This window comes from Squalius cephalus (genome assembly GCF_949319135.1).
Source record: "Squalius cephalus genome assembly, chromosome: 6".
NCBI lineage: Eukaryota > Metazoa > Chordata > Actinopteri > Cypriniformes > Leuciscidae > Squalius > Squalius cephalus.
The window spans coordinates 2105808-2131605 of NC_137127.1; the positions used below are offsets into that span (position 1 = coordinate 2105808).

General features: G+C 36.8%; 1 protein-coding gene across 1 annotated transcript; it reads right to left on the bottom strand.

Annotated features, from left to right (window-relative positions):
- Nucleotides 1–8795: 8795 nt before the first annotated feature.
- On the bottom strand, nucleotides 8796–10521 carry ugt5f1 (UDP glucuronosyltransferase 5 family, polypeptide F1). The gene has a single exon (XM_079874175.1). The coding sequence runs from the start codon at nucleotides 10511–10513 to the stop codon at nucleotides 8933–8935; it is 1581 nt and encodes a 526-aa protein (XP_079730301.1). The 5' UTR covers nucleotides 10514–10521; the 3' UTR covers nucleotides 8796–8932.
- Between the last annotated feature and the right edge of the window lie 15277 nt (nucleotides 10522–25798).

Consider the following 25798-nt stretch of genomic DNA (forward strand, 5'->3'; position numbering starts at 1 on the left):
TAAAACAGTGAATAGTGTGATGATACACTCTTCAAAATAAAGGATCTTTACTGGCATTGATGATCCCATGAAGAACTTTAACATCCATGGACTCTTATATTGCATCACTGTGGGGAGAAAACACCTTTTGGAACCTTTATATTTAAGAATGTCTTAAATACATTTATTATTTGTGACCCTGGATCACGTCACCAGTCTCGAGTCGCACGGGTTTATTTGTGGCAATAGCCAACAATACATTGTATGGGTCAAAATTATCGATTTTTCTTTTATGCCAAAAATCATGAGGATATTAAGTAAAGATCATGTTCCATGAGGATATTTTGTAAATTTCCTACCGTAAATATATAAAACATTTATTTTTGTGAGTGAATGCAGCACAATCGCCAACATAAATGAACAACTTTAAAGGAGATTTTCTCAATGTTTCGATTTTTTTGCACCCTCAGATTCCAGATTTACAATAGTTACAATCTCGACCAGATATTGTCCTATCCTAACAATCCATACATCAATGGAAAGCTTATTTATTCAGCTTTAAGATGATGTATACATCTCAATTTTAAAAACTTGACCCATGTGACTGGTTTTATGGTCCATGGTCACATATGATCTGCTTTTCGCCATCATGTGGATGAACTAATGAATATCTTAATGCATAAAAATAGTTAGAATATACCTACTCTTTCATTGTTTTAAAATGAAACATTCATGAGGTGCATTCTGGTATACTTTTAAACACTATAAAGGAGGAACGTATAGGCTGCACTTTTGACGTCTTCCTTCACTATCCACTTCAACCCAATTGTGTAAAACCATTTCTGTTTTCTAAAGAAATTCAAATGCAAGCACAATTTACATTTGTCTATTAAACTAACTCAAAGCATGTAAGCAGAAGCCTTTAGGTTAAAGGTTTTAGGGTCACAAGTAACAAACTCAGCCTGTTGTGTCCAAACTTTTGACCGGTCGAGTTTGCGTATCTAAGGATTCTTTTAAAAAAGCTCCCAGGAGTAAAGGCGACCCTAAACAATGCGAGTGAGTTGAGAATGATTCTGATGACACAGCACGTTGAGATCTGCAGTCACGCTGACGTGCCCAATAACAGAGCGGACACTTTTCCCTCCACTTTACTCAAGCACGTCAATGAAACACACATTTAAATGGAAGCCACACCTCCCGCCAGCCGCGAGCCAATGACCTTCAGAGGAGAGGTGACGAACGACACACCCACCTTTGCTCCGAGCCAATGGGAACGTAAAGGTCAGGAGGGGGAAAACTTGCCCCAGGATCAATTAGTCTCGCGTCAGTGACCTTCTGCAAATGTGTGGGAGGAATTTCACCAGCTCTCCTCTGACTTTCAGGTGTTGTTAGTATGGGAAGTCGACAACAATGGCTTACGAGACTGAAGAATGAACTGAGCAACAGTCCTCTGGTGTCCAACGTGGCCTTCGGCTTCATCCTGATGGGACTGGAGAAGTTGGTGGAGCTGGAGTTTGAGTGTCCGTGTAATCCGGCCTGGAACGGGTTGTTTTCCTCCGCATTCTTCATCATTCCCGCCGTCATGGCCTTCTCGCTGATGATGATCATTCAGGGATGCAGGTGTGACGTCTGGTGCAGGAGGACCGTGTCTCTGTCCAGTTTCGTTCCCCCCGTGGTCTGGTTGATCCTGCTCTTCCTGGACGGTCAGTATTTCGCCTGTGCGATGACAGACTGGCACGGCCGGTTCGTGATCGTGGACAAAGCCGCTCCGCAGAAATGGTGCGAGCCCATTCAAGAAGAGAGCGTCACTCCTCAGGAACTCATGCTGCGCTCACAGCAACTGTTTGTGGAGTCTCAGGTGAGATCCTGGAACCCGTCAGGACACTTCTCGAGTCTTCACGCTCCAGTAGACCTCCTGCTAACTCTCAGTGTCGCTTTCAAATGACAGGGACACATTTCTTAGAACTCTGCAGATACACTGATACATTTGTAGAACTCTGTATCTTAAGAGTTCTACAAATGTATCTTTATCTACAGAGTTCTACAAATGTATCATTGTATGTACAGAGTTCTACAAATGTATCATTGTATCTACAGAGTTCTAAAAAAAGTATCATTGTATCTTCAGATACATTTTTAGAACTCTGCAGATACACTGATACATTTGTAGAACTCTGTATCTTAAGAGTTCTACAAATGTATCTTTATCTTCAGAGTTCTACAAATGTATCATAGTATCTACAGAGTTCTAAAAATGTATCATAGTATCTACAGAGTTCTAAAAATGTATCATAGTATCTACAGAGTTCTAAAAATGTATCATAGTATCTACAGAGTTCTAAAAAATTTATCAGTGTATCTTCAGATCAATTTTTAGAACTCTGCAGATACATTGATACATTTGTAGAACTCTGTATCTTAAGAGTTCTACAAATGTATCATAGTATCTACAGAGTTCTAAAAAAAGTATCATTGTATCTTCAGATACATTTTTAGAACTCTGTAGATCCCGTGACACATTTGTAGAACTCTGTAGATAATTAATACCTGGAATGTTGCTATAGAGAACATCTTTAAAACTCTGATACTATCAATGTCTATATTTACAGCTTAGTTCCATTCTTGACTAGATTATTGAGAACAACCAATGAAACTTTTGACATTACATTTGCTACTTCTGTAACCCAACAATTAATTTATGTCCATTATAGTGGATGTTTTGTTACGGTGTCTATGAGGAATCTCACAAAAACATGTCCAGGTCACATTTCACCTTAAAATAAAATGAAAATAATATCTTTTTGTTTTGTTTTTTGTGCTTAAAGACAAATTAAGTTGATTTTACAGAGTTTGAAAGTAATGCAATAAATAAACTATATTCTTTGTAAAAGTATAAAAAATAGTGTATTACAATGTATACAAATTCTACATTCTATATATTTTTAAATATATATCAAATTAATGTTACAGTATTTTTTATTTATTAACAATATACATATAAAAAAGTACTACATTGATTACCATGTTACATAAATACTTTAAAATTTAAATAAAATATAACATAGTTTTTGTTTTGGTATTAAAGTAATGAGAACTAGAGAGAAATGTGGTTAATATTAATAAACAATGTCACAATGCAAAAACAAATCCTAAAAAGGTTTATTTTCTTGAAAAATATTTAATTAGATTTTATGGTGAAATAAGACCCGGACACATTCAATTAATGCCATTATGTAACGGATAAAAAATTGAAGTACTCTTTACACATGTAGGCGAGCAATCAACCCCTATTAAATCATTGCACTGTAAAAAACAAACAAAAAAAGTATATGATCAATAAGTTATGACAACATATGCTGTTTTACAAGTTATACAAGTCTCAACTCATTTTATGGTTTAATGTAAATGTAAATGTAAATGACTTTAACAGCCAAGTTGATATTTAATTGAATGTGCCTACTTTTTCTACAGTGTGGTCTCTCGTTACCTGTTACAGATGTCCACTGTATCTCTGTCTCATTAACAGGTGATCGGCATAGTGCTGCTCATTTTTATCTGTTTCGGACTGGTCGTGTACGTGATCAGAGAAAGCTGCCAGCAGGAGATAGAAACAGAAGATGCCAATGTGGCGGAGATGACCCTCTTCAGCTCCAGCTGATAGCAGAACATATTACTCATCTGCCTGAAGAAAAACCTGTTACAAGCCTTTCTGTAACCATCTTGAGTCACTCTGTGCATTACAGTGTTCATGTAGAGCAGTGAGTAACACACAAGAACATTTGCTTACAGGGATAATTCACCCGAAAAAGAAGATTCAGCCATTTACTCACCCTCAAGTGTGCCAGACTTGTTTGACTTTCTTTCTTCTGTGGAGAAAAGGACAAATTCTGAAGACTGTGCTGGTCGCTCTTTTCACTGCAACTGAATGAATGAGAACTGAATCTGCTGAATGACTCATCCATGAATCAGATCACAAGGGTTAAACTGTGAGTGAATAACAACTTCAGCCCGTTCCTAAAAAAAAAACCTTTAAATATAGCATTTTATGGACTTCTTTTATGGTGCTTTTACAGTTCGTCCTTTTAAAAGCTTGACATTATTTCTGTTCATTGAAATTGCATGGAAAAGAACAAACAGCACAATTATCTTTGAGGAGGAAATAAAGTCATACAACTTTAGATCAACAAGAGTCGACGATGACATAAAAGTACATTTTTTGGAGGGAACGAACACTTTAAAGGATTATTTCCAGGTTCAGTACAAGTTAAGCTCTATTGACAGTATCTGTGATCCATTAAAGGGATCGTAAAATGAATCCTTATGAATTGAGTGGTTTATTCCAAATTTTCTGAAGAGACTCGACCATTTCATATGATGAACAGATTGAATTTATGCTTTTATTCACATATAAACATTCATCAACTCACACATCAGTTGTGGTAAACGGAAGATCAAGCATGTTCGCTTGATACGTGAGAACCAATGAGGTTCATTCTCATGTTACGCAGAACGTTTGAGAACCAATGAGGTTCATTCTCATGTTACGCAGAACGTTTGAGAACCAATGAGGTTCATTCTCATGTTACGCAGAACGTTTGAGAACCAATGAGGTTCATTCTCTTTTTACGCAGAACATTTGAGAACCAATGAGGTTCATTCTCATGTTACGCAGAACGTTTGAGAACCAATGAGGTTCATTCTCGTGTTACGCAGAACATTTGAGAACCAATGAGGTTCATTCTCATGTTACGCAGAACGTTTGAGAACCAATGAGGTTCATTCTCATGTTACGCAGAACGTTTGAGAACCAATGAGGTTCATTCTCATGTTACGCAGAACATTTGAGAACCAATGAGGTTTATTCTCGTGTTACACAGAACGTTTGAGAACCAATGAGGTTCATTCTCGTGTTACACAGAACGTTTGAGAACCAATGAGGTTCATTCTCATGTTACGCAGAACATTTGAGAACCAATGAGGTTCATTCTCATGTTACGCAGAACATTTGAGAACCAATGAGGTTCATTCTCATGTTACGCAGAACGTTTGAGAACCAATGAGGTTCATTCTCATGTTACGCAGAACGTTTGAGAACCAATGAGGTTCATTCTCATGTTACGCAGAACATTTGAGAACCAATGAGGTTTATTCTCGTGTTACACAGAACGTTTGAGAACCAATGAGGTTCATTCTCGTGTTACACAGAACGTTTGAGAACCAATGAGGTTCATTCTCATGTTACGCAGAACATTTGAGAACCAATGAGGTTCATTCTCATGTTACGCAGAACATTTGAGAACCAATGAGGTTCATTCTCGTGTTACACAGAACGTTTGAGAACCAATGAGGTTCATTCTCGTGTTACAAAGAACCTTTGAGTTTCTTCAAGAACCAATGAGGTTCATTCTCGTGTTACACAGAACGTTTGAGAACCAATGAGGTTCATTCTCGTTTTACAAAGAACCTTTGAGTTTCTTCAAGAACCAATGAGGTTCATTCTCGTGTTACACAGAACGTTTGAGAACCAATGAGGTTCATTCTTATGTTACGCAGAACGTTTGAGAACCAATGAGGTTCATTCTTGTGTTACACAGAACGTTTGAGAACCAATGAGGTTCATTCTCGTGTTACACAGAACGTTTGAGCTTCAGCAAGAACCAATGAAGTTCATTCTCGTGTTACAAAGAACCTTTGAGTTACTGCAAGAACCAATGAGGTTAATTCTCGTGTTACGCAGAACGTTTGAGAACCAATGAGGTTGATTCTCATGTTACGCAGAACGTTTGAGTTTACACAAGAACCAATGAGGTTTGTTCATGAGCATCAAGCAGGTTCAGTTGATCTTCTGTTTATGTTCGCTGATGAATGTTTATATGTGAATAAAAGCCTAAAATAAATCTGTTCATCATATAAAGTGATCGAGTCTTTTCAGATAATTTGGATGAAACCTCTCAATTCATATTGATGAATTTTAATATCTCTTTATATGAACTTTTTGAAGTGACAAAGTGATAGTTGCATGAACTGTCATTGGGGGGGACAGAAATCACTCAGATTTTATCAAAACTATTTTCATTTGTGTTTCTAAGATGCACAAAAGTCTTACGGGTTTGGAACAACATGAGGGCAGGTAAATTATGACGACTTCATTTTTGGGTGAACTAATTTTGACTCATTTACACATCGAGGGTGATAAGAATCGCTTGTCTGTAAACAAGAACATTCTTTTACAAGAACATATACATCATACAGAAGAATTAATATATGTTTATATAATTTTAACAAAACAAAAGCTGCACATTTCTGCTTTTTAAACTACTTGTAACACACTAGCTCATAGATTTCCAATACAAGTGCATTAACGCAAAACAAAAAAAAAGTAATTATCTGTGTCAATCAGCAACATATCACAGATGCTGTCAATTGAGATGTCATGGAGCAAGTGTAAATACATTTTGTTAGGTAGAATACTATTGTAATTCATTATATTTACACTCGTTAGGGCTTGATAATGTGCAAAAGTGTCCCATTTGAGGGTTTCGCCCCAGTAATGTAAAATTTTGCACTATTCAAAGGTTTTTATATGCATAACAGGTTCAATTAATCAGGACTGATGATTATCACCAAGACTAATGGTCCTTTCCCCCCAAATTACTTCCATGAATGGACTTGCCATCACGGTCTAACTGAAGTTCAAACTGAACAGCATTAAGAGAAACACAACTTTACACAAACAGTTTGATTGACATGATTATTGCCTCGCCTCAACATAATGCAGTGCTTTAGTAACTAATTGAACACTGCATATAGTCACAATCCAAACATCAGCAGAACAACGTGAGAAATCAGGGTTGCAACAGTTTGTTTAAGGATTCAGAAAAGGATTCACCTTTCCCATCATGCAATTGTAACTCCCGTCAACATGATATGAGCAAGGTCACACAAAGAGTGTTTTAATATCTTATTTTTTGTTTTGCATGTTGTTTTATTTTTATACTACATATGCATGTGATGTTTCAACCTTTAAATATTACACTAGACTCGTTGTATAATTGTAGACATTATCTTTTGTTCTGATGTACAAAATAAAATTATATATATATTCAATTTCAGCACTTCCTTATGCATAAAAAAAACAACATGTTAATTGACTTATGTTGCATTTAAAAGCTCTGTTATCCTTGCAATCGGCTGTAATTGCTCTGAAGAGACGCAGCAGTGATTAAACTGTGGTTTTAGTCATTACAGGCAGTAACCGCAGTGTAAGTAGTCTGAGTGTCACTTCTATTAGACTCGAGTCCCGCAGGTCACTGTAATACATCACTGTAATTACAGACGCTCTAATCATGAGCTAATGCTTTCTGGAGGGGAGAATAGTGGAAGAAATCATTTCAATCTTAGAGTCAACATGAAATCACATTGACTTTACATTGTTTAATTCGTATCACTGGTCTCAATGTGAACAATGCATCAGTGCACATTATTCAGTAGAAATGCTTCAACGTTGATCAAAAGCTAAATATGCATTCTCACATATGCAATCCAGAAATACATCACATTACAGAAGATTCATGTTGACTGTTAAAAAGGTTTTTATTTTATTATTTAATTAAACATGTTGACATACTCAATCAGTAAAAGAACATAAACAGCAAAAGTGAGATAAAAGCTGTTATTTACAAAATAGTAATATATACACTACCATTCAAAAGTTTGGAATAATAAAGATTTTTTTAAATGTTTTTGAAAGAAGTCTCTTCGGCCCACCAAGGCTGAATTTATTTGATCAAAAATATTTCAGTAATACTGTGAAATATTTAATTTTAAAATAAGTGTTTTCTATGTGAATATATTTGAGAATGTAATTTATTCCTGAGATCAAAGCTGAATTTTCAGCATCATTACTCTGTGTGTGTCTTCACTGTGTCTTACTCAGTCTTCAGTGTCACATGATCCTTCTACTATAATGAACATTCCAAACTTTTGACTCACTCACACACACACACACACACACACACACACACACACACACACACACACACACACACACACACACACTCTCTTAAACTAACTCTCACACACAATCACTCTCTTAAACACACTCACTCTCACTCACTCACTCACTCACCCACTCTCTCTCTCACACACACACACACACACACACACACACACACACACACACACACACACAATCACTCTTTTAAAATCACTCTCACACACAATCACTCTTTTAAAATTACTCTCTCTCACTCACACTCACTCTCTATCACACACACACACACACACACACACACACACACACACACACACACACACACACACACACACACACACACACACTCTCACACACACAGTCTCTCACACAAACTCACTCTCTCACACACACACAATCACTCTCTCACACACACACTCTTAAACTAACTCTCTCTCACACACACACATACACACACACTCACTCTTTTAAACTCACTCTTTCTCTCTCTCACACACACACACACACACACACACACACACACACACACACACACACACTCACTCTCTCTCTCACACACTCACTCTCTCTCACACACACACACACACACTCACTCTCTCACACACACACTCACTCTTTTAAACTCACTCTCTCTCTCACACACACACACACTCTCTCTCTCTCTCACACACTCACTCTCTCTCACACACACACACACACACACACACACACTCACTCTCTCTCACACACACACACACACACACACTTACTCTCTCACACAAACTCAGTCTCTCACACAAACTCACTCTCACACACACACATAATCACTCTCTTAAACACACACACACTCACACACACACTCACTCACTCACCCACTCTCTCTCTCTCTCTCACACATACACACACACACACACACACACACAGTTAACAAAACTCAATATCACTTCAGTGTTTCCACAACCTTAAAAGACACCATCAAACTTAATCTTGCTTTGCTCGTTTTCTTTTCGCACATAACCAGCAACATAAACATGCGATCACTTTAAACACAATAAAAACTACAAACGACACAATCAACACTAAAAACACGACGACATCAACACAGTAGTACGAGTACCAGGGCATTTTATAAGAGTCCGTGCGCAGGTGAGCAGCGCCTCTGTGTGTCATGACGAACTCCATCCAGAAGAGGGCGCTGTCTAGTGGCTTTAACGGCGTGTCTCTGTGGAGAACGGAGAGTCTCTGCATGTTCGTTCTGTACGACGGCTCATTAATCACTTCCTCTAATGCATCTTTAAATATCCCTCGATCTATAGTGGCGATGTCCACAGCTTTAGCTACACCTTTATGTCTCATTTTTGAAATGTTATCATCCTGATCGAAAACAAGCGGTAACCCGACTAGAGGAACGCCGTGGTAAATGGCTTCAAAAATACCATTAGTTCCTCCATGAGACACAAAAACCTTAGTCTTCGCATGTCCTAAGAGATCATTCTGCGGTAACCAGTTAACCAGTAGAGTGTTGTTGCCTAAAGTCGACGGTCGCTCTCCTGTGTATCTCCAAATCACTTTCTGGGGAAGCTGAGCGAACGCAGCGGCTATTTCATCTGCGATATCACCAGGAAGTTGCGCGACTAGCGTTCCTAAAGACATGATGATAACGCCGTGCTCTCCAGAGCTCTGCACGAACTCCTCAAGATCAACCGGAAGCGCTTTCGCAGGTTTGCATTGAAAACCGCCGATGTAAACGACGTTCGGCATAGTCGGACGAGGAAACTCAAACACAAAATCGACTCTCATGAGCCAAATATCAGCGGCTTGAAATAACTCAAAATAATCCAAATCAGGGCCGAAGTAGCGCTCACACAACGCGGCGTAATGAGGGCCGACGATGCGCCGGTAGAGGAACATCCGAAGAGTGTAAAACAACACGTTATATGTCCTCTGGAGAAACGTCATGTTGTCGGTGAGCTGGGAAAGCGGGAAGGGGACGTAGGAGAGCGGAGACGGGGCGATCGCGAAATGCGCTTCTCCGTGAACCGTCCATCGGACGTTAAAGACGAGAGGGAGGTTTAGATATCGAGCGAGAACGACTCCTCCTCCGTTCGCCGGATCCGTCAACATCAAGTCAAAGTCGGCTTGTTTGATCCGTTCCAACAGCGCGGGATCGCTCTCGATTATATAGATCACCATTTCGCAGATCTTCCTGTGCATTTCCGAGAACCGGTCCTTGAGGTCCATGTCGAGTCTGAATCTGGTCCACGCCGACTGCCGCTCCCGCTTGATCTGTAATTGTCTAGATATGAAACTGCTGTAGAACTCGTCGTCTCCGCCCAGGGAGAACGGGACGGTCATGGAGGCGTAGTGAGGCGAGGTCTCCGAGATGTACCAGCTGTCGAGGGCCCGGATCACGGTGACCTGATGACCCCTGGAGTGAAGCGCCTGGATCAGGACGTTCATGTTCACCCAGTGACTGCCTTCGTGAGGAAACACCAGGATTTTCCCACAATGCACTGGGAGGGAGAGGGTTAGAATGATGCTTGAGATTAGGATCAAATCCATCGTTATAGGAGGAGCTGAAAGACATAAACAGATGTTGATGTGCATTATTGATCAGACAAGCTTTTGCTCTCTAATGCAAGTCTGTGGGATTGAATAGTGTTTACCCTCTGGTGTCATTTTTAACTCTTTTAATTTCTTTTAACAACTGTTTTATTGTCCTTGCTTTTATTTTGTGATTATTTTAGTTCCTTTCTATGTAAAGCACTTTGAATTGCCATAGTGTATGAAATGTGCTATATAAATAGACCTGCCTTGTCTAAAAATTTTTTTTGATAATTTTAGATTATAATTTTTTTACTTCATCGGAATGGTACAACATTTTGTAGTGGTTTCGGCAGATGCTGTGTGAACACACACACACACACACACAACATAATGGACATGATTCGAAAATGTTAAAAGGTCCTGAAAAAAATAGTCACTTGTATCATTTATGGTTAAAATTGAGCGCATTGGAAATGAATGGGAGACGAATTTCATCTAGTGGAAGCGTTTGGTACTGCGGCCAAACAAAATCTTACTAAAAGCTTAATTTTTGAGACATGATATTTTTTGGAACATAACTTGTTTAGATTTATGGTTTTGGTTTTCTCACAGTTTTAGGGAAAAATGTGTTGTGGAAAAGATATATTTTAGATAAAAATTGAAAATGGTATTTTTGTGCATTTTCATAGCAATAAATGTAACCTTTTATAAGTTTTTTCAAGTTCACTTTTTTAAACTTTTTTCAGTTCAGTAATAATTTGCCATGTGCCATCTTTAAAAAGAGACCAAACTGAAGTCAGTGATCCAAAGAATTCAAGATTTACCACAGTTTAAGTTGGAAATTTCATTTTCAGGTCCATGCTCAGAAAGTGAATAAATGGATTGTAACTGCAGAAATATAATTTAGTACCATAAAATCACCTACCAAAAAACTCCAAAACATTAAATAAAAAACATTATCAAACTAAAATATAGTACATAGTACTAAAATATAAAAAAATTCATTTAAATAAAAAAAAACGAATTTTTGACCGACACACGAACAGTACCACAGGGTTGAACTTAATTTTATAGAAATTACCCAAAAATACAGTAAAATGTTGTTGCCAGGACACTTTTAATAGTGACACAAGGTACCTAGACAGGATTAAAAAAAATTACACTTATCCTAAATCTTAAAACAAATACTGAGAGTTAACTAGAGTTAACTAAACTAGTTAGTTAGTTAGTAGTTAACTAGTAACTAAACTAAACAGGCACTAAACTAATCACTAAAGTAATTTTTCCAGAAATGTTAGAAACAGCCTATGTATGTAATGCTTTTCAAGAAAAACAGCAGATAAAATGCATTGCAATGTCACGAATCATCATTCCAGCCCACATTAGATATTATATTATACATTAGAATAATATCCAAATTAATGTTATTAATTTCTATGGGACGTTCTGTAAAGACTGGCTGAGTTTATAACAGTAAGAGTAAAACAAATGCAGATCTTAATCTTATATGAAGGTTCAAGGCGGCAGAACGCTAAATTTAGGAGCAATATTCCTTCCTCTTTAAACCCAGGATGCACAGCAGATTTGTTACTATTTTAATATAATCTGATCTTTCATTACAAATTAATGAATTTTTTGACACTCAGCGCTGCAGTTTCTCTGCCTGGTTAATTGTTGATTTGTTTTGGCATGAAAACGAACAGACTGTGTTTTGACACGCTGTTCTTGCACAACCTTGGTGTGTGTGTGTGTGTGTGTGTGTGTGTGTGTGTGTGTGTGTGTGTGTGTCTCGCAGGAAACACCATTTCATGTGATTTTAGAGGGTTTTGGGTTGCAAAGTCCCTCTTGGAACATTGTATTATTCTTGTATAAAAGTTTCCCCCTATTCACCAAACATCTACATAAATATGAATACAGGTTACTGACATTCTTCAAAATATATTCTTGTGTTTTCAGCAGAAGAAATACATTCATACAGGTTGGGAATTAGTAAATTATAACAGAATTTAATTTTTTGGGTGAACTGTCTCTTTAAATGTCACTGTCTTTGGTCTAACTCTAATCAACCACATATCACAAGTCCTGTCCTTGAGTAATCAGAGATGCAGAACAGAACAACTAACTGACATCACTTCCTGTTGGACTGTTGAGGCACGTTTTGAGCAATAGTAGTAAGAATCTCTAAACAGTCAGTTTGAATCTGTTACACAATCTCCAGAATGCATGAATGTCAAACACATTACAAAAGAGACGTGAAAACCCAAGACAAAAATCAATCATCAAGTGAATCATCCACACCGCAAATTAATATATTTCAGATGAGTTTTTGCTCTGGAGGACACCAAACCTTCCCATGATGCATTGCAAATCATAAACCAAGATGTTCCTAACAGTGAACCTTAGTCAGACTAGATTATTTAATGTTTACAGGTGATTTTATATCTGCCATTAATGTTTAATCTATACACTGTACCACACAAAATGAGTATTAATATCTGAAACATCTCTACAATCCTACTGCGTTGCCACATTATTGCATACTGATCTATAAAATATGAAATGACATGTTTTGAAATGATCAATATGATGTATTAGACAATAAACTGTTAGACTCAGATGGTAAGGTAGTTATATTTAACCCTGTGCACTCACTTACAAAACATAGTAAATAAATTTACTACAATAAAACTGTGGTAACTTAGTATCAGGCACAACCGCCACTGCTGTCAATAAAGTAAAACTAAAATTAAACTCAATTAAAAATAGACCGAGTTTTTGTCAAGCCTCGATGTAAACACGCACATCAGCGGACGGACATAATGATGAAGGGAGGTCAGTGTTTTAGGGAGAATAGAAATCTATTTCCGGAACTAGAATATCAACTCTCTTACTTACTGCCCACGAAAAGACTTTCTCTTTCTCTTAGAAGTAAAATCCCTGAGCACTTCATAGTGTGTTCAATGTGACACACATACATGCAAATGCAAATGCAACATTAAACATACATGTCACTGTCAGTCCACACACACAACCGCTGAATCCTGTTTGGCGACTGACAGCATGAAGCTCATTTCAGGTTCAGACGACACGATACATGTTTCCAGGATTTTTATTATCCAAAACTGAGCGTGTTCATCCGTGAATGTGTGTAAAAGCTGTTATGGTTTTTAACAAATTAAATTAATGAACTTACCAGCTGAACAGAGAGTGATACAGTGTAGCAGCGAGCTCGAGACACGCTCCTCTGTTTGGGTGGGCGGAGCTCATGAATATTAACAAAGCCAACGTCATATACATGCTGGATGGACACCCGTAACATTAATATTCATGAGTTATATTTCTATTTTATTCCGCACCCAATAAGAGATAGATAGATAGATAGATAGATAGATAGATAGATAGATAGATAGATAGATAGATAGATAGATAGATAGATAGATAGATAGATAGATAGATAGATAGATAGATAGATAGATAGATCAAATCACACATTCACTTGGAAACAGTTTTCTTGTAATCGGTTTTATGGTGTAATTATGAAGTGCCCTATACTCAATTAATCATCATGTACTGTTAAAATGCAGATTTTGATTGTTAACAGAATTCTATTTCCAATTATTCTTTAATAATTCTTAAGGAGACCGGGGCTAGTTGTCACACATAGAAGGCATAAGGTTAATATCTCAATAAAAATTCTCAGTAATGTTTTAGTCAAATGTCCAGTTACACAAACCTGTGATTTGAACTGAAAGATTGCAATGATATTTGTATTCTTTATAACGTCAGGCCAGGCAAGTTTAGGTTGTCACAGTGTTTTATTTGTTGTAATTTCATGCAGTTTATTAATTGCAGTTTCTGTTGGCCATAACAATATTCTATTCACTGCAGTAAAAAGTGGCTCAGCGTGTGTGCTTTAAAACATGTGCATATTGTAATTTAGCTCTCTACAGAGAATATGTTCTTTCACTCATGTTTTCGTTGTTACTTTTTACCATGTATTCTAATAGACACCCATCGGACCAATGACACTGAAACACAGAAACTAAAAGCAATAAACAGCAGGAGTTCAACACTGCAGGGCATTTGAGGTGAGCAGCGCCTCTGTGCTTCATGACAAACTCCGTCCAGAAGAGGGCGCTGTCTAATGGATTTAATACTGTGTCTCTATATGGAGACTGGACATTTCTGCATGTTTGTTCTGTAGGACGGCTCTGTAAGCTCTGTTTCAGAAAAGATATTCTCACTGACAGCACTTAAGGACAGTATCTTTGCAGCCCTTCTCTTTTGTTTGAGATTGTAATATTGCTTTAAAAAAGTGTCAGTCCAACCACTTTAACATCATGATAAATGGCTAAACTCAGTTGGTTCCTCCATGAGCTACACATACTCTAATGTCTGGATACTAGCGTTTGGAGGAGGGTCTCCATGTTCCTTTCAATGGAAACACCAGCACTTTTCCACAGACACATGACAGGCACAAACATGCTCATAAATATCAAAGAAAGACACGAGATCTGAGCACTGTCCCATTATTAGCTACAGGAAGGATGATATTCCTATTCTTTAATTATCATATAATAAATAATCAGTAATATCACTAAAATAATATTTCACCAGCTATTATGCATTAAAAAAATGAACAGAGTAACTTACCGTTGGTCTGTATAACAATAATATTTCTTTGCAGTGTTGAAATTATGCTTTTATTCAAAAGAGATGCATCTGATCTCCATACTATACTGTGTGTTTAAAATTATCTGGGAAAATGTGCAAATTCTGGATGTGAATGTTCTTGCAGTGACTTCATGCTTAATCGAAAAAAAATAAATAAATGTGGAATTGTCAAGTTCACATAACTTATTTTTTTCAATTAAGCATTGAGTTTATTTACGTAATAATTTTAAGTCAACAGGTTTACAATTTTTTTTAAGTAAGTGAACTGAACACTTTTTACAGTAGTATCTATTGTACCAAAGGAACAAATGTGGCCGTGGAGTCATGCTGGTCACAAAAACAAACACAGAATCAGTCACAGGAACTCATTGTTGGATTACTTCCTGAACTCCCCAACCCATTTCCACTAATATACTTTGACCAGTTTACAGTGTTGTCGTCCAGAGTAAATTAAGAGTGCATGATCATGATGTTGTTAAACTGAAAATCTTTATTAGAAAATGAGAATATCACTACAAATGTTGGTCTGAAACTAAACTAAAATTTCAATATCACCATATGTTATACAAGCTTGTGGATAAACAAATGAACAATAATAATATGACAATTTAATGGCAGCTTCCCATTGTGACAACATGCCCCATTGTATTTTTATATTTTAGTTTATTTGTACTTAGTGCAAATAGCAGCTGCCAATAAAAACATAATATATAAAAACATAAAATGACATACATGAATTATAATAAAATGATTATATGACTAAATTAATAAATGATGTAAACTGAATAATAATAATAATAATGATAATATGAATAAATGATAAATCTAATGACAACTACATAAATGATCAATGATTATAAATGATTATGAAATTAAATATAAAACAAAGTGTTAGGGAATTTTCATTTAAAGACAAGGACCAGATATGATTAATGAAGACCAGGAGTTAGAAGTGCAGTCAATATAAGACGAGTCAGAATGATAATAAATTGAAGATATTTTTTACTGAAGATAGTCTGCAGTTTCATCAGGCAGAAATCAGCTTCAAGACTCACAAGGAGTTCGTAGGCCGTTCCCGTTCCAGAACACACTCCTTCAAAAGAAAAGGAAACATCACCAATGTACGCTTGCTTTCTTAAAGTAAAACACAGGTTGATATTGAAAACCCTTCGATCCTTCAGAGAAACACTGAAATGAAGCAGGCCTTCCTCTTAACATGCTCTCTGTGTGGAAGATGTAGCTAAAACAAATCAACAGCTAATATATTAATTATTTTATGTCTATCATTAAAGAGTAAACATGCATGAAAATATGCATGCGAATAGAACCATGTCATAGACGATGAATTACAGCTTTCACATGCACATGTTGACTCGTGTTATCTATAAGACCTTATGTAGCCCTGCCCGTTTTCAGCGCTGCGCTCTGGTCTGTATTTCCACAGCGATCTTAAAGGGGTCATATAATGCCATTTTTGTACAAGCTAATGTGATTCTTTAGGGTCTAAATTAAAAGTTTGTAATATACTTTAATTAAAAATTCTCATTAGTATTGTAAGAAAACACTCATTTTACCTGGTCAAAAACAGCTCTGTTTTCAGCACGCCGTTTGAGTGCATGTGTCTTTAAATGATAATGAGCTTTGCTCACCCCGCCCCTCTGTTCTGTGCGGACACCGTTTGTTATAACCATAACACAATAACCATAACGCGTCGTTCATTATAAACGTGGGATTATGAATTATATTGAGAGCATCGTACATAGAAAGCATGCCGTAATGTACCCTGAGTGTAAACAGCCGCATTCATCGTGAAGCGTGCCAGCGATTTGCAAAGATTAATATTAATATAAAGGTTAATAAAACGTTACACTCACTTGTTCTTCTGGAGGTGCAGCAGGAACACGAATAGTTGGTACCGATCCTTTTTTCAGGAGCAGCTTCTTAGCAAAACCAGCTTTATACTGACCCTCGTTTGTAAAGCAGTCTGGAGTGTGAAATGATTCGCGCAAACATGAAAGCATTGACGTTGATCATGGGGAATATTCCCTTCGAAAACAAACTCAGCCACTGCGTCTTCAGCGGTTCAGATTTAGGAACATCAACATGATGCTGTGTTCGTTATTACACCCAAGAGCAGAACACCACAATCGCTTAGACGCCATTCTGCTCATAGGCAGTGCTCTAGTATCAACAATGACACGCGGACTATGATTGACAGCTCGCTCACGAGTGAGTGTTGAAACGCTGCTGTCAATCAACAATCGTGGGAGGGGCGTCGATTTTGTGGCGTCACAGTCGAACGGCTTGATTTGAGAGAGGGGAAAACATATAAGAAGATAAAAAAAAAAACACTGGATGGATTTTGATCATTTTATGATAGTTGTGTACAGGCACTGCCAACACACATGTCAGTACAATCAACTTGTAAAAGTGCATGTACCATTATATGACCCCTTTAAGAATTTATGAATGAACTGCCCATTTTAAAATCTTCCCGGTCTACTGACATATGTTAAGACATCTGCTTTAAACATCACAATGCTTGTGATAACTTTCGTTAACTCTACAATAAGTAAATCCACTTCACCAGCTAATTACTCTTCCACAGCGATGCCATAGAGATATACTGAGCTGCCGCTAAAACGGAAGTTCAAAGACAATATTCTAAAGATGGCGGCGCACCTGTGTCTCAGGCGCATACGGTCTACAGGACTGAACTCTTTGTTTTAGTATTAGTGTTCTTGAATGAGCGTTTGGTTTAACTTCATCTTTGTTAATGCATATTTACTGTAGATCTGGCAAATGTGGCCGGTTACTCGCACGTTAAAAGACAGTTTGAAGACTTTTAAAAGGGAAGCAACAAACAGAAAACTGTGCTACACTTAAATCCCATTTGTCTGATTGACTATTTTTATGACTATTATGACAATTTATCATTGGTTTAAATGAATAAACCATCCCACCCCCCTTTAGATGTTACTAGAGATGCACGGATCAATCTATCACTATTTTCTCTTAGTGTAAATAAAATCTGTCGCCTTTTTAAACTTAGTGCAAAGATAATATTACAGTGCTGATGTCTTTGATCTTCAAATTATCTGATGATAAATAAAATGAAGCCCATTCTGTTGCTTCCGTTGACTTGAACTCAGTTGAACTTGCATAAATGTAACCAAATTATGGAGAATTTAGTTAAAGCTGTCAAATTATTATTTCAAGTAGGTTCCTTTGTGTTTTATGACCTCTAGGAGGAAGAAGAGGAGAGCGGGCACAACCTGACACTTTCTGACTTTCTCAGTTTGTGTTTATTCACTTTGGGTTCAGAGTATTTTTTTTTTCTCACATTAATTTCACGCGTCTAGTACAATTATGTGGTTTTGTTTCATTAATATGGTGTATACTTTTTTCTTGATTTATCCTGAGAGAAGGGAATATAGTGAAATGTGACAAAATGCCCCATAGGTGGGGTTCATTGTAACATGACCATATTACAGAATAAAATGTTTTCTGATTTAATAATATATATATATATATATATATATATATATATATATATATATATATATATATATACAAGACAAACTAAAATATTTTCTCAATAAAATACATCAACTTTTTTCGTATAAAATAGGCCTAATGGCATTTTTATTAATTCAAAATAAAGTAATTTTTGAGTTTGACAACAAACACTGCGAAACACAGCTATAGTTCAAAACATAATACTAATTAATAATTTCTGACTCTTAGTCTTTATTCATCTTTTCTTAGTTTCTCAATAGAATTCATAAAAGTGTAGAATAGAATATCATAGTTCTAATAGGGGCTCATTGTAACGCAGTGTGACAACATGCCCCGCCTGAACAACTGGGATTTAAACCCTGCTAGTGTCTTCTGCTGGTTAGATCAGCATTAAACAACTATCTCAACTGTGAAATAACAGATAAGATTAAAATAATATAAGCTTGTCTCATTTTAAATAAACGCTAAATAAATGTGTAGTGATCTTCCAAAGATTTTTAACTTAGGCGCATTTTTTCTTTCTTTCTTTCTCTAGGCTATAGTGTTGATATGGCAACTAGTAAATACCCTAAGTTGAGTCATGCTAGCATGTGTGGAAGGTTTTAATATAGGATTATGTTTTCCCTGAAGAGAGATAGCCTAGTCGCTGCTGTTGTTGCTGTTGTCGAAAATGAAAGTAAAATAGTGACGCGCTCGTTCGTTGCGTTTCACTTGAAATGCGAGTTCATGGTTTCATTAAAATCGACACATTAATGATTTATCTCTCATATCCACTCTATTTTTTATTACTCGATCCCCCGCGGATCGTATCAGAAATGAACCCTGATGTGCCAGCCAACTCCAGTCTCCCGTTATTCACAAAACTACACACAACATGCACTTTCTAAGCTGTTTTAAATGAATAAGCTTGTATTTTATTATTATTATTTTGTTTACCTCACATCTTTGGCAGACCGTTATTGTTGTCTAAGTCTTCTGTTTTCTAATTCAAGGTCTTGTATTCTTGCTCTCAGATCTTCAATTTCTTCAACACCGTCATGAAACTCCTGCAGCTGATCTGGAAACCTGTCACAGAATCTTTGCAATTCCTCCAGACTTCCAGAGACATTGATCACATCCCGAATCTGCTGGTGAACATGTCTGATACTCCACTGAGCGAAGAGGTTTTGATGTCCATCTCTGAACATTTGCATCCACTGGGAGCCGTTCGTGGGTCTGAAGAGCAGGACATGCAGACGGCCTCGTCTATAAACCCTGAAGAGAACATCTGGATGTTGGTTCAGCTGGGTGTCTCTGTGTCTCTTTTGTTCAATTTCAGTCATGCTTCCAACATTTAGTCCTTCATACATGTCTCTGACCGCTGCCATTTCTTCTACTTTTCCCTTACGACATTTGTTCTTCTCCATTACAAGACAGATTCTTTCACAATGACAAGTCAGGGAAGAAGGCAGGAACTTAGCGGAAACCCAGCACAGATTTGCCAAGATGAAAATGAATCCACATGTTCATGTTTTCCAGAAGGGTTTAGTCACGTGACTAACAGTATCTCAGTTCTCAGTGAACAAACCTCAAAACACAAAGCTCAAAGTGTCAGTCAATCAGATTTTGTCAACATTATTGTCAAATACAAAGATGTGTTTAGACAGGACAACAGAGAAGAGAGAGGAATAACAGAGAGAGGAAGGGTGGGATCAGGAGAAACTAAAAAGAGGAAATGGGCAAAATGAATCACATTTGTGTTCATGCGTCTCTATAGCACGCATTGTGTTTATCTTGTGTTTATATTTATACGCGAAAATTAGTTTTTATGTGCATATGATACGCACTTTATTGCGTGTAATACACACGCACCCCACACTACTAAACCTACCCTTTACCTACTCATGCATATCCTATGCACGTAAAAACTAATTATCGCGAAAAAATTGCACGATAAACACAATGTGTGCTATAGAGACGCATTTAGTGTGACCGGGTTGGGTATTTCTATGCAAACTGCCTTTGTCTTGTTAAGTAGGCTATGCATTCATTAGGTCACATACGCTTTTGTTAAAGTTTATTCAATTCTAGCTTTTTATTCTGACATTTAACCATCAATAAAAGTTCATTAAAATGTCAGGTTGAAATAAATGATGAGCAAAGGATCAAAACGCAGCAGTTTAGGTTTTATTTTAAAAATGATCTCAGGAACAGAAAACAAGAAGAGAACAATAATATATATTAAGATTTTTTTTGTGGGCAAGAATTTAAGGTTTATATAGAAAGTGATATATAGAAACTATATAGAAATACAGGCTTTATCCAGAAATTGATTTTCAATAAACACACATATGCAGATACATATAAACTAGTGTGACATATTTAAAGGAGAAGTTCACTTTTAAAATGAAAATTCTGTCATCATATACTCACCCTCATGTTGTTTCAAACCTGTATGAATTTCTTTCTTCTGCTGAACAGAAAAGAAGATATTTAGAAGATTATCAGTAACCAGACAGTTTTTGGGTCCCATTGACTTCCATAGTATATTTTTTTCCTACTATGGAAGTCAATGGGACCCAAAAACTGTCTGATAATCTTCTAAATATCTTCCTTTCTGTTCAGCAGAAGAAAGAAATTCATACAGGTTTGAAACAACATGAGGGTGAGTATATGATGACAGAATTTTCATTTTAAAAGTGAACTTCTTTAATCTCAGTTGTCTTAAGTGTGACAGAGAAGAGAAACACAAGAATTTCATATTTGGTCTGCTTTAAATCTGATCAAAAGATACAGATCTTGAGATCTTCGATGTCTCCCGTCAGATGAAAACATGATCTCGGTGTGGAAGAGATAAAATAATAAACTTCTGTTATATTCATGATCACACATGTCTATTACAGAGTAAACATGAATCAGTTCTCAGGAAAACAGAACAGCTGTGGTCAGATGATGAATTACAACTCATATGCAGATGAACAGAAACCTGCACAAAAAGTCAATATAACATATAACAATATAACATATTTCCTACATTTTGCTGATCCATGATTAAAGTTATGCACAATGTGTAAATGGCTTTTACAGAATGTTTTAAAGGGCACCTATTATGACTCTTCACAAGATTTAAAATAAGTCTCTGATGTCCCAAGAGTGTGTATGTGAAGTTTTAGCTCAAAATACCCAACAGATCATTTTTTACAGTATGTTTAAATTGTCATTTTTTGGGGCTCAGAAAGTGTATATTCCTTTAAATGCAAATGAACTGCTGCTGTCCGCACAGGGGGCGGAGCCTTACGAGCTCGCGCTCAGAGCAAGGACAATCTAATCTGATAATATCAGAACAGAAACTCTCAGTAGTGGTGTTCATTTCATTCGGAGTTGGACAATAATGCCCACAGAGCCAGAGAATATATGCTGTATGGAGATAGAACAGGTATAGTTTAGTTTAATTACGGTTATAACTTATTTGTCATCTGCTTTTATCCACTATTAATACAAGCCTGCTGTGGCAAACCCTGTCCAAATGATGGCCAAAATATACTGATGAGTTCAGTGAAGTTTATTGTACATCACACAAAAGATGAGCGTTAGTTTTACTCCAGAGAATCACAGTAAGAGCTAAATAAACACAGTATAAGAAGTGCGCATTAAAGTCTTATCCATAAACTCTCTCTCTCTCCCTTTCATTATCAACAACATACACAGCGAAGTACACAAAACACTCGTTACAACTAACAGTAAACAAATATATACACACCTTTTCAGTGGGTGCTTAATAAACTGGTAAACCTTATATCCGTAAAATGACTCGATGAGTTGTCATAAAGTGCGTGCTCTCACTTTAATTTCTGCCGTGGTCAGTAACGTTAGGCTGTTGCTCCGGAGAGTGTAAGCTGGATCACAAACAGTACTGATCCATCCTCGAGTAACAACGGGAGTAAATGAAGACTGCTATGTTCATTCTTACAACAAAACACTTCAATCACTTAGGAGACATTCTTATCTACAGCGGCTCAAGCGTCGAAACACTGGCGGACTCTGTGTCCAGCTCACTCAGGGCGGGGCTATGCTCAAATTGCAGTGTCAATCAACAGTCGTGGGCGGGGCTTGTGCAATTCTACGTCACACTGCATAGAATCTGAGAACAGCTCATTCTGAGACAGTGCTTATGATTTATTGAGATTGAAAAAAAACCACTGGGTGGATTTTTATCATTCTAGGGTGGTTTTGCTCACACACTGCTAACACACATTTATGTTCAAACACCATGTAAAAGTGGATTTTGCATAATAGGTGCCCTTTAAGATGGAAGCTAAACAGCTTCCATTTGTCTGATATCACCATTTTTTAATAATTTTTTTTAATTATGATATTTTGAAGCATTTGTATATTTTTTGCTGCATTGATAGAATGATTGTACTAAATGTTTTACCTTATATAGCCCGTGTTTATTACTGGTTTATGTCGAGTCGTTGTATTCTTGCTCCCAGATCTTCAATGTCTTTGGAAGGGTCATTGATCTCCTCCAAATGGTTTGGAAACTCGACACAGATTCTGCTGATTTCATCCCCTCGACGCGAGATTTTAATCACATTTCGGGGTAGTGGTGTAAATTGTCTGTGAGTCCACTGAGTCGTGATGTTTCTATATCTGTTGAGCAATCTCATCCACCTGATGGGATCCGCAGTGGTTCTGAAGACCAGAGCACATAGCTTTCCATCATCAGGTGGATAAACTGGACTATACAGTTTGAAGAGAACATCAGGATTTGCGTCAAGCTCAGCTTCTCTGATTTGTTTTCGTTCAGAGACACTCAAGCCTGAAACATCCCGCGTCCCGTACATGTTTCTGACCAGAGGTTGTTCTGCCATCTCTAGTCTGCACTGGTGTTTGAGGATTGTGAAGCTCCTGTTTTAAACCTTTGGTTTACCAGCTCATCCTTATAAACCAGTAGTGGAGATAGCGTGGGTGCTTGGGTGCGGCCGGCCCAGGGCCCAGTGCCAATTAGGGGCCCCTCAAACGCCGCCGATCTTGCGTCACTGGACAGGAACGGTGGTTCTTCTTGATAGCATTCTTTAAGCGCGAGAGAACACGTCTGCATGCCCGCTGTTATCTTTGCTGTGCACTCACAAAGCGAAAAGAGCCGCCATAGTGCACGGACACATACGCAATTCTAGTTAATTTATAGCATCAAATAAACATGAATAAACATTAGAAGAATTGTTGTTTCAACCACGGAAATTCAACCTTTTTTCAAGTTCAAAAAACAGTCGGTTTTGTCTTAAATGGTTGAGAAAGAAAAACAGTAGCCTAAGCCTATATGTCTATTGAATCAGTGCACTGACACTGACAGCATATACTCACTGCTATCATTAATGTTGATCAAAGAACAAAAGAAAAAGAAAAGCACTCACTGAACTTTTCTAACTTTAATCAGCTTAATATTTTATTTGCCTGTTGTTCGGTGATGACTGCTCCAACTGCAACATGAGCCTGTGCATGCGACCTTGAGATGCGTTCCCTGTCAAACATAATTTATCCTTATTTTCGTAATTTTGTTAAACATTTTTTCTGGATTTCTTGATCTTTATATGATTTTTAAAAAATGATTATTCGTAGGCCTATGCTATTCGTTTTTATACAATTTGTTCTGCAGAAGAAGAAAAAATAACTATCCTGTTAATTCAGAATAGCAGAGATAGCCCATCCAATTTAATAATAATAATAATAATAATAATAATAATAATCAACTAGCCCAGCCTAGGCCCATTTTATTTTGGTTTGCAGGCTATTAAAAGTTAATCAGAAAAACAAACGGTAGAAGTAACTTTACCCGTTTCTGAATATTAATTTAAATGTTGCACATAATAAATAGGCCTAATCAAAAAGCAATAACATGACCATTGTAATTAAAATTGTGTTGCTTCTCATGCACAGGTTCGAGTTTACAATGTTGGCAGCTCCGTTACAGTAGGCTATATTGTTACAGTAGGCTATATATTGTTACAGTAGGCTATATATTGTTACAGTAGGCTATATATTGTTACAGTAGGCTATATATTGTTACAGTAGGCTATATATTGTTACAGTAGGCTATATTGGGAGCATCTGAATGTCCAGAATCTGTCCGTGGAGCTGAAACATTTTTACTTGACTGGCAAACTGTTTTCTTTGTTTGTCAGTACAAACTTGTCAAAAAATGTGTCTTTTCTTTGTGTTTTATTTAACATATAAGCTTATTTCAAATTTTTGATTTGAGGTGTTTGCTTTGTTTCCCCTGTGTATGGTTTACTTTTTTGTTCGACTGTGACAAGGTTAATGTGTGTTATAATGTGTTAACAGTGTAGTAACAGTACAAGTGTCCACTATTTATTATTATTATTTTGTAGTCAAGACTTTAATAAGACTTGTGTTTATACAGAAATTGGATTCTAACAATAAACACACCCTGAGAATATTCAGCTGTGTGACAGATTTGATCACACTTGAATATGACTTGAATATGACAGAGAAGAGAAATAAAAGAAATATAGATTTGGTCTGCTTTAAATCTGATGAAAGAAGGACTCGGATGTCTCCCGTCATGAAACATGATCTCTGTGTGGAAGAGATGAAACAGATAAACTGCTGTTATATTCATGATCTCATATCTATTATTACAGAGTAAACATGAATCTAACAGTTGCTATGATAGAGGAATCACATCCCCTCTATGCACATGAATAATAATGTACATTCATAGAGAACTTTGGGTAACACTTTACAATGAGGTTTCATTAGTTAACATTATTTAACTTTAGGAATGAACAAAACTTCTACAGCATTTATTAATCTTACTTAATGTTAATTTCAACATTTACTAATACATTATTAAAACTAGAAGTTGTATTTGATAACATTAGTTAATGCAACAACAAGTGTGGATTATACTGTACCTCATGTTTTAGGCAGTTGTTTTCTAAGTCTTCTGTTTTCTAATTCAAGATCTTGAATTCTTGCTATCAGATCTTCAATATGGTCATCGACAGGACTGTTTCTGACAGGATTGTTATTGATCTCCTGCTGATGTTTTGAAAACTCACGACAGAATATTTCCAGATCTTCCCGTCTACCACTGACATTAAT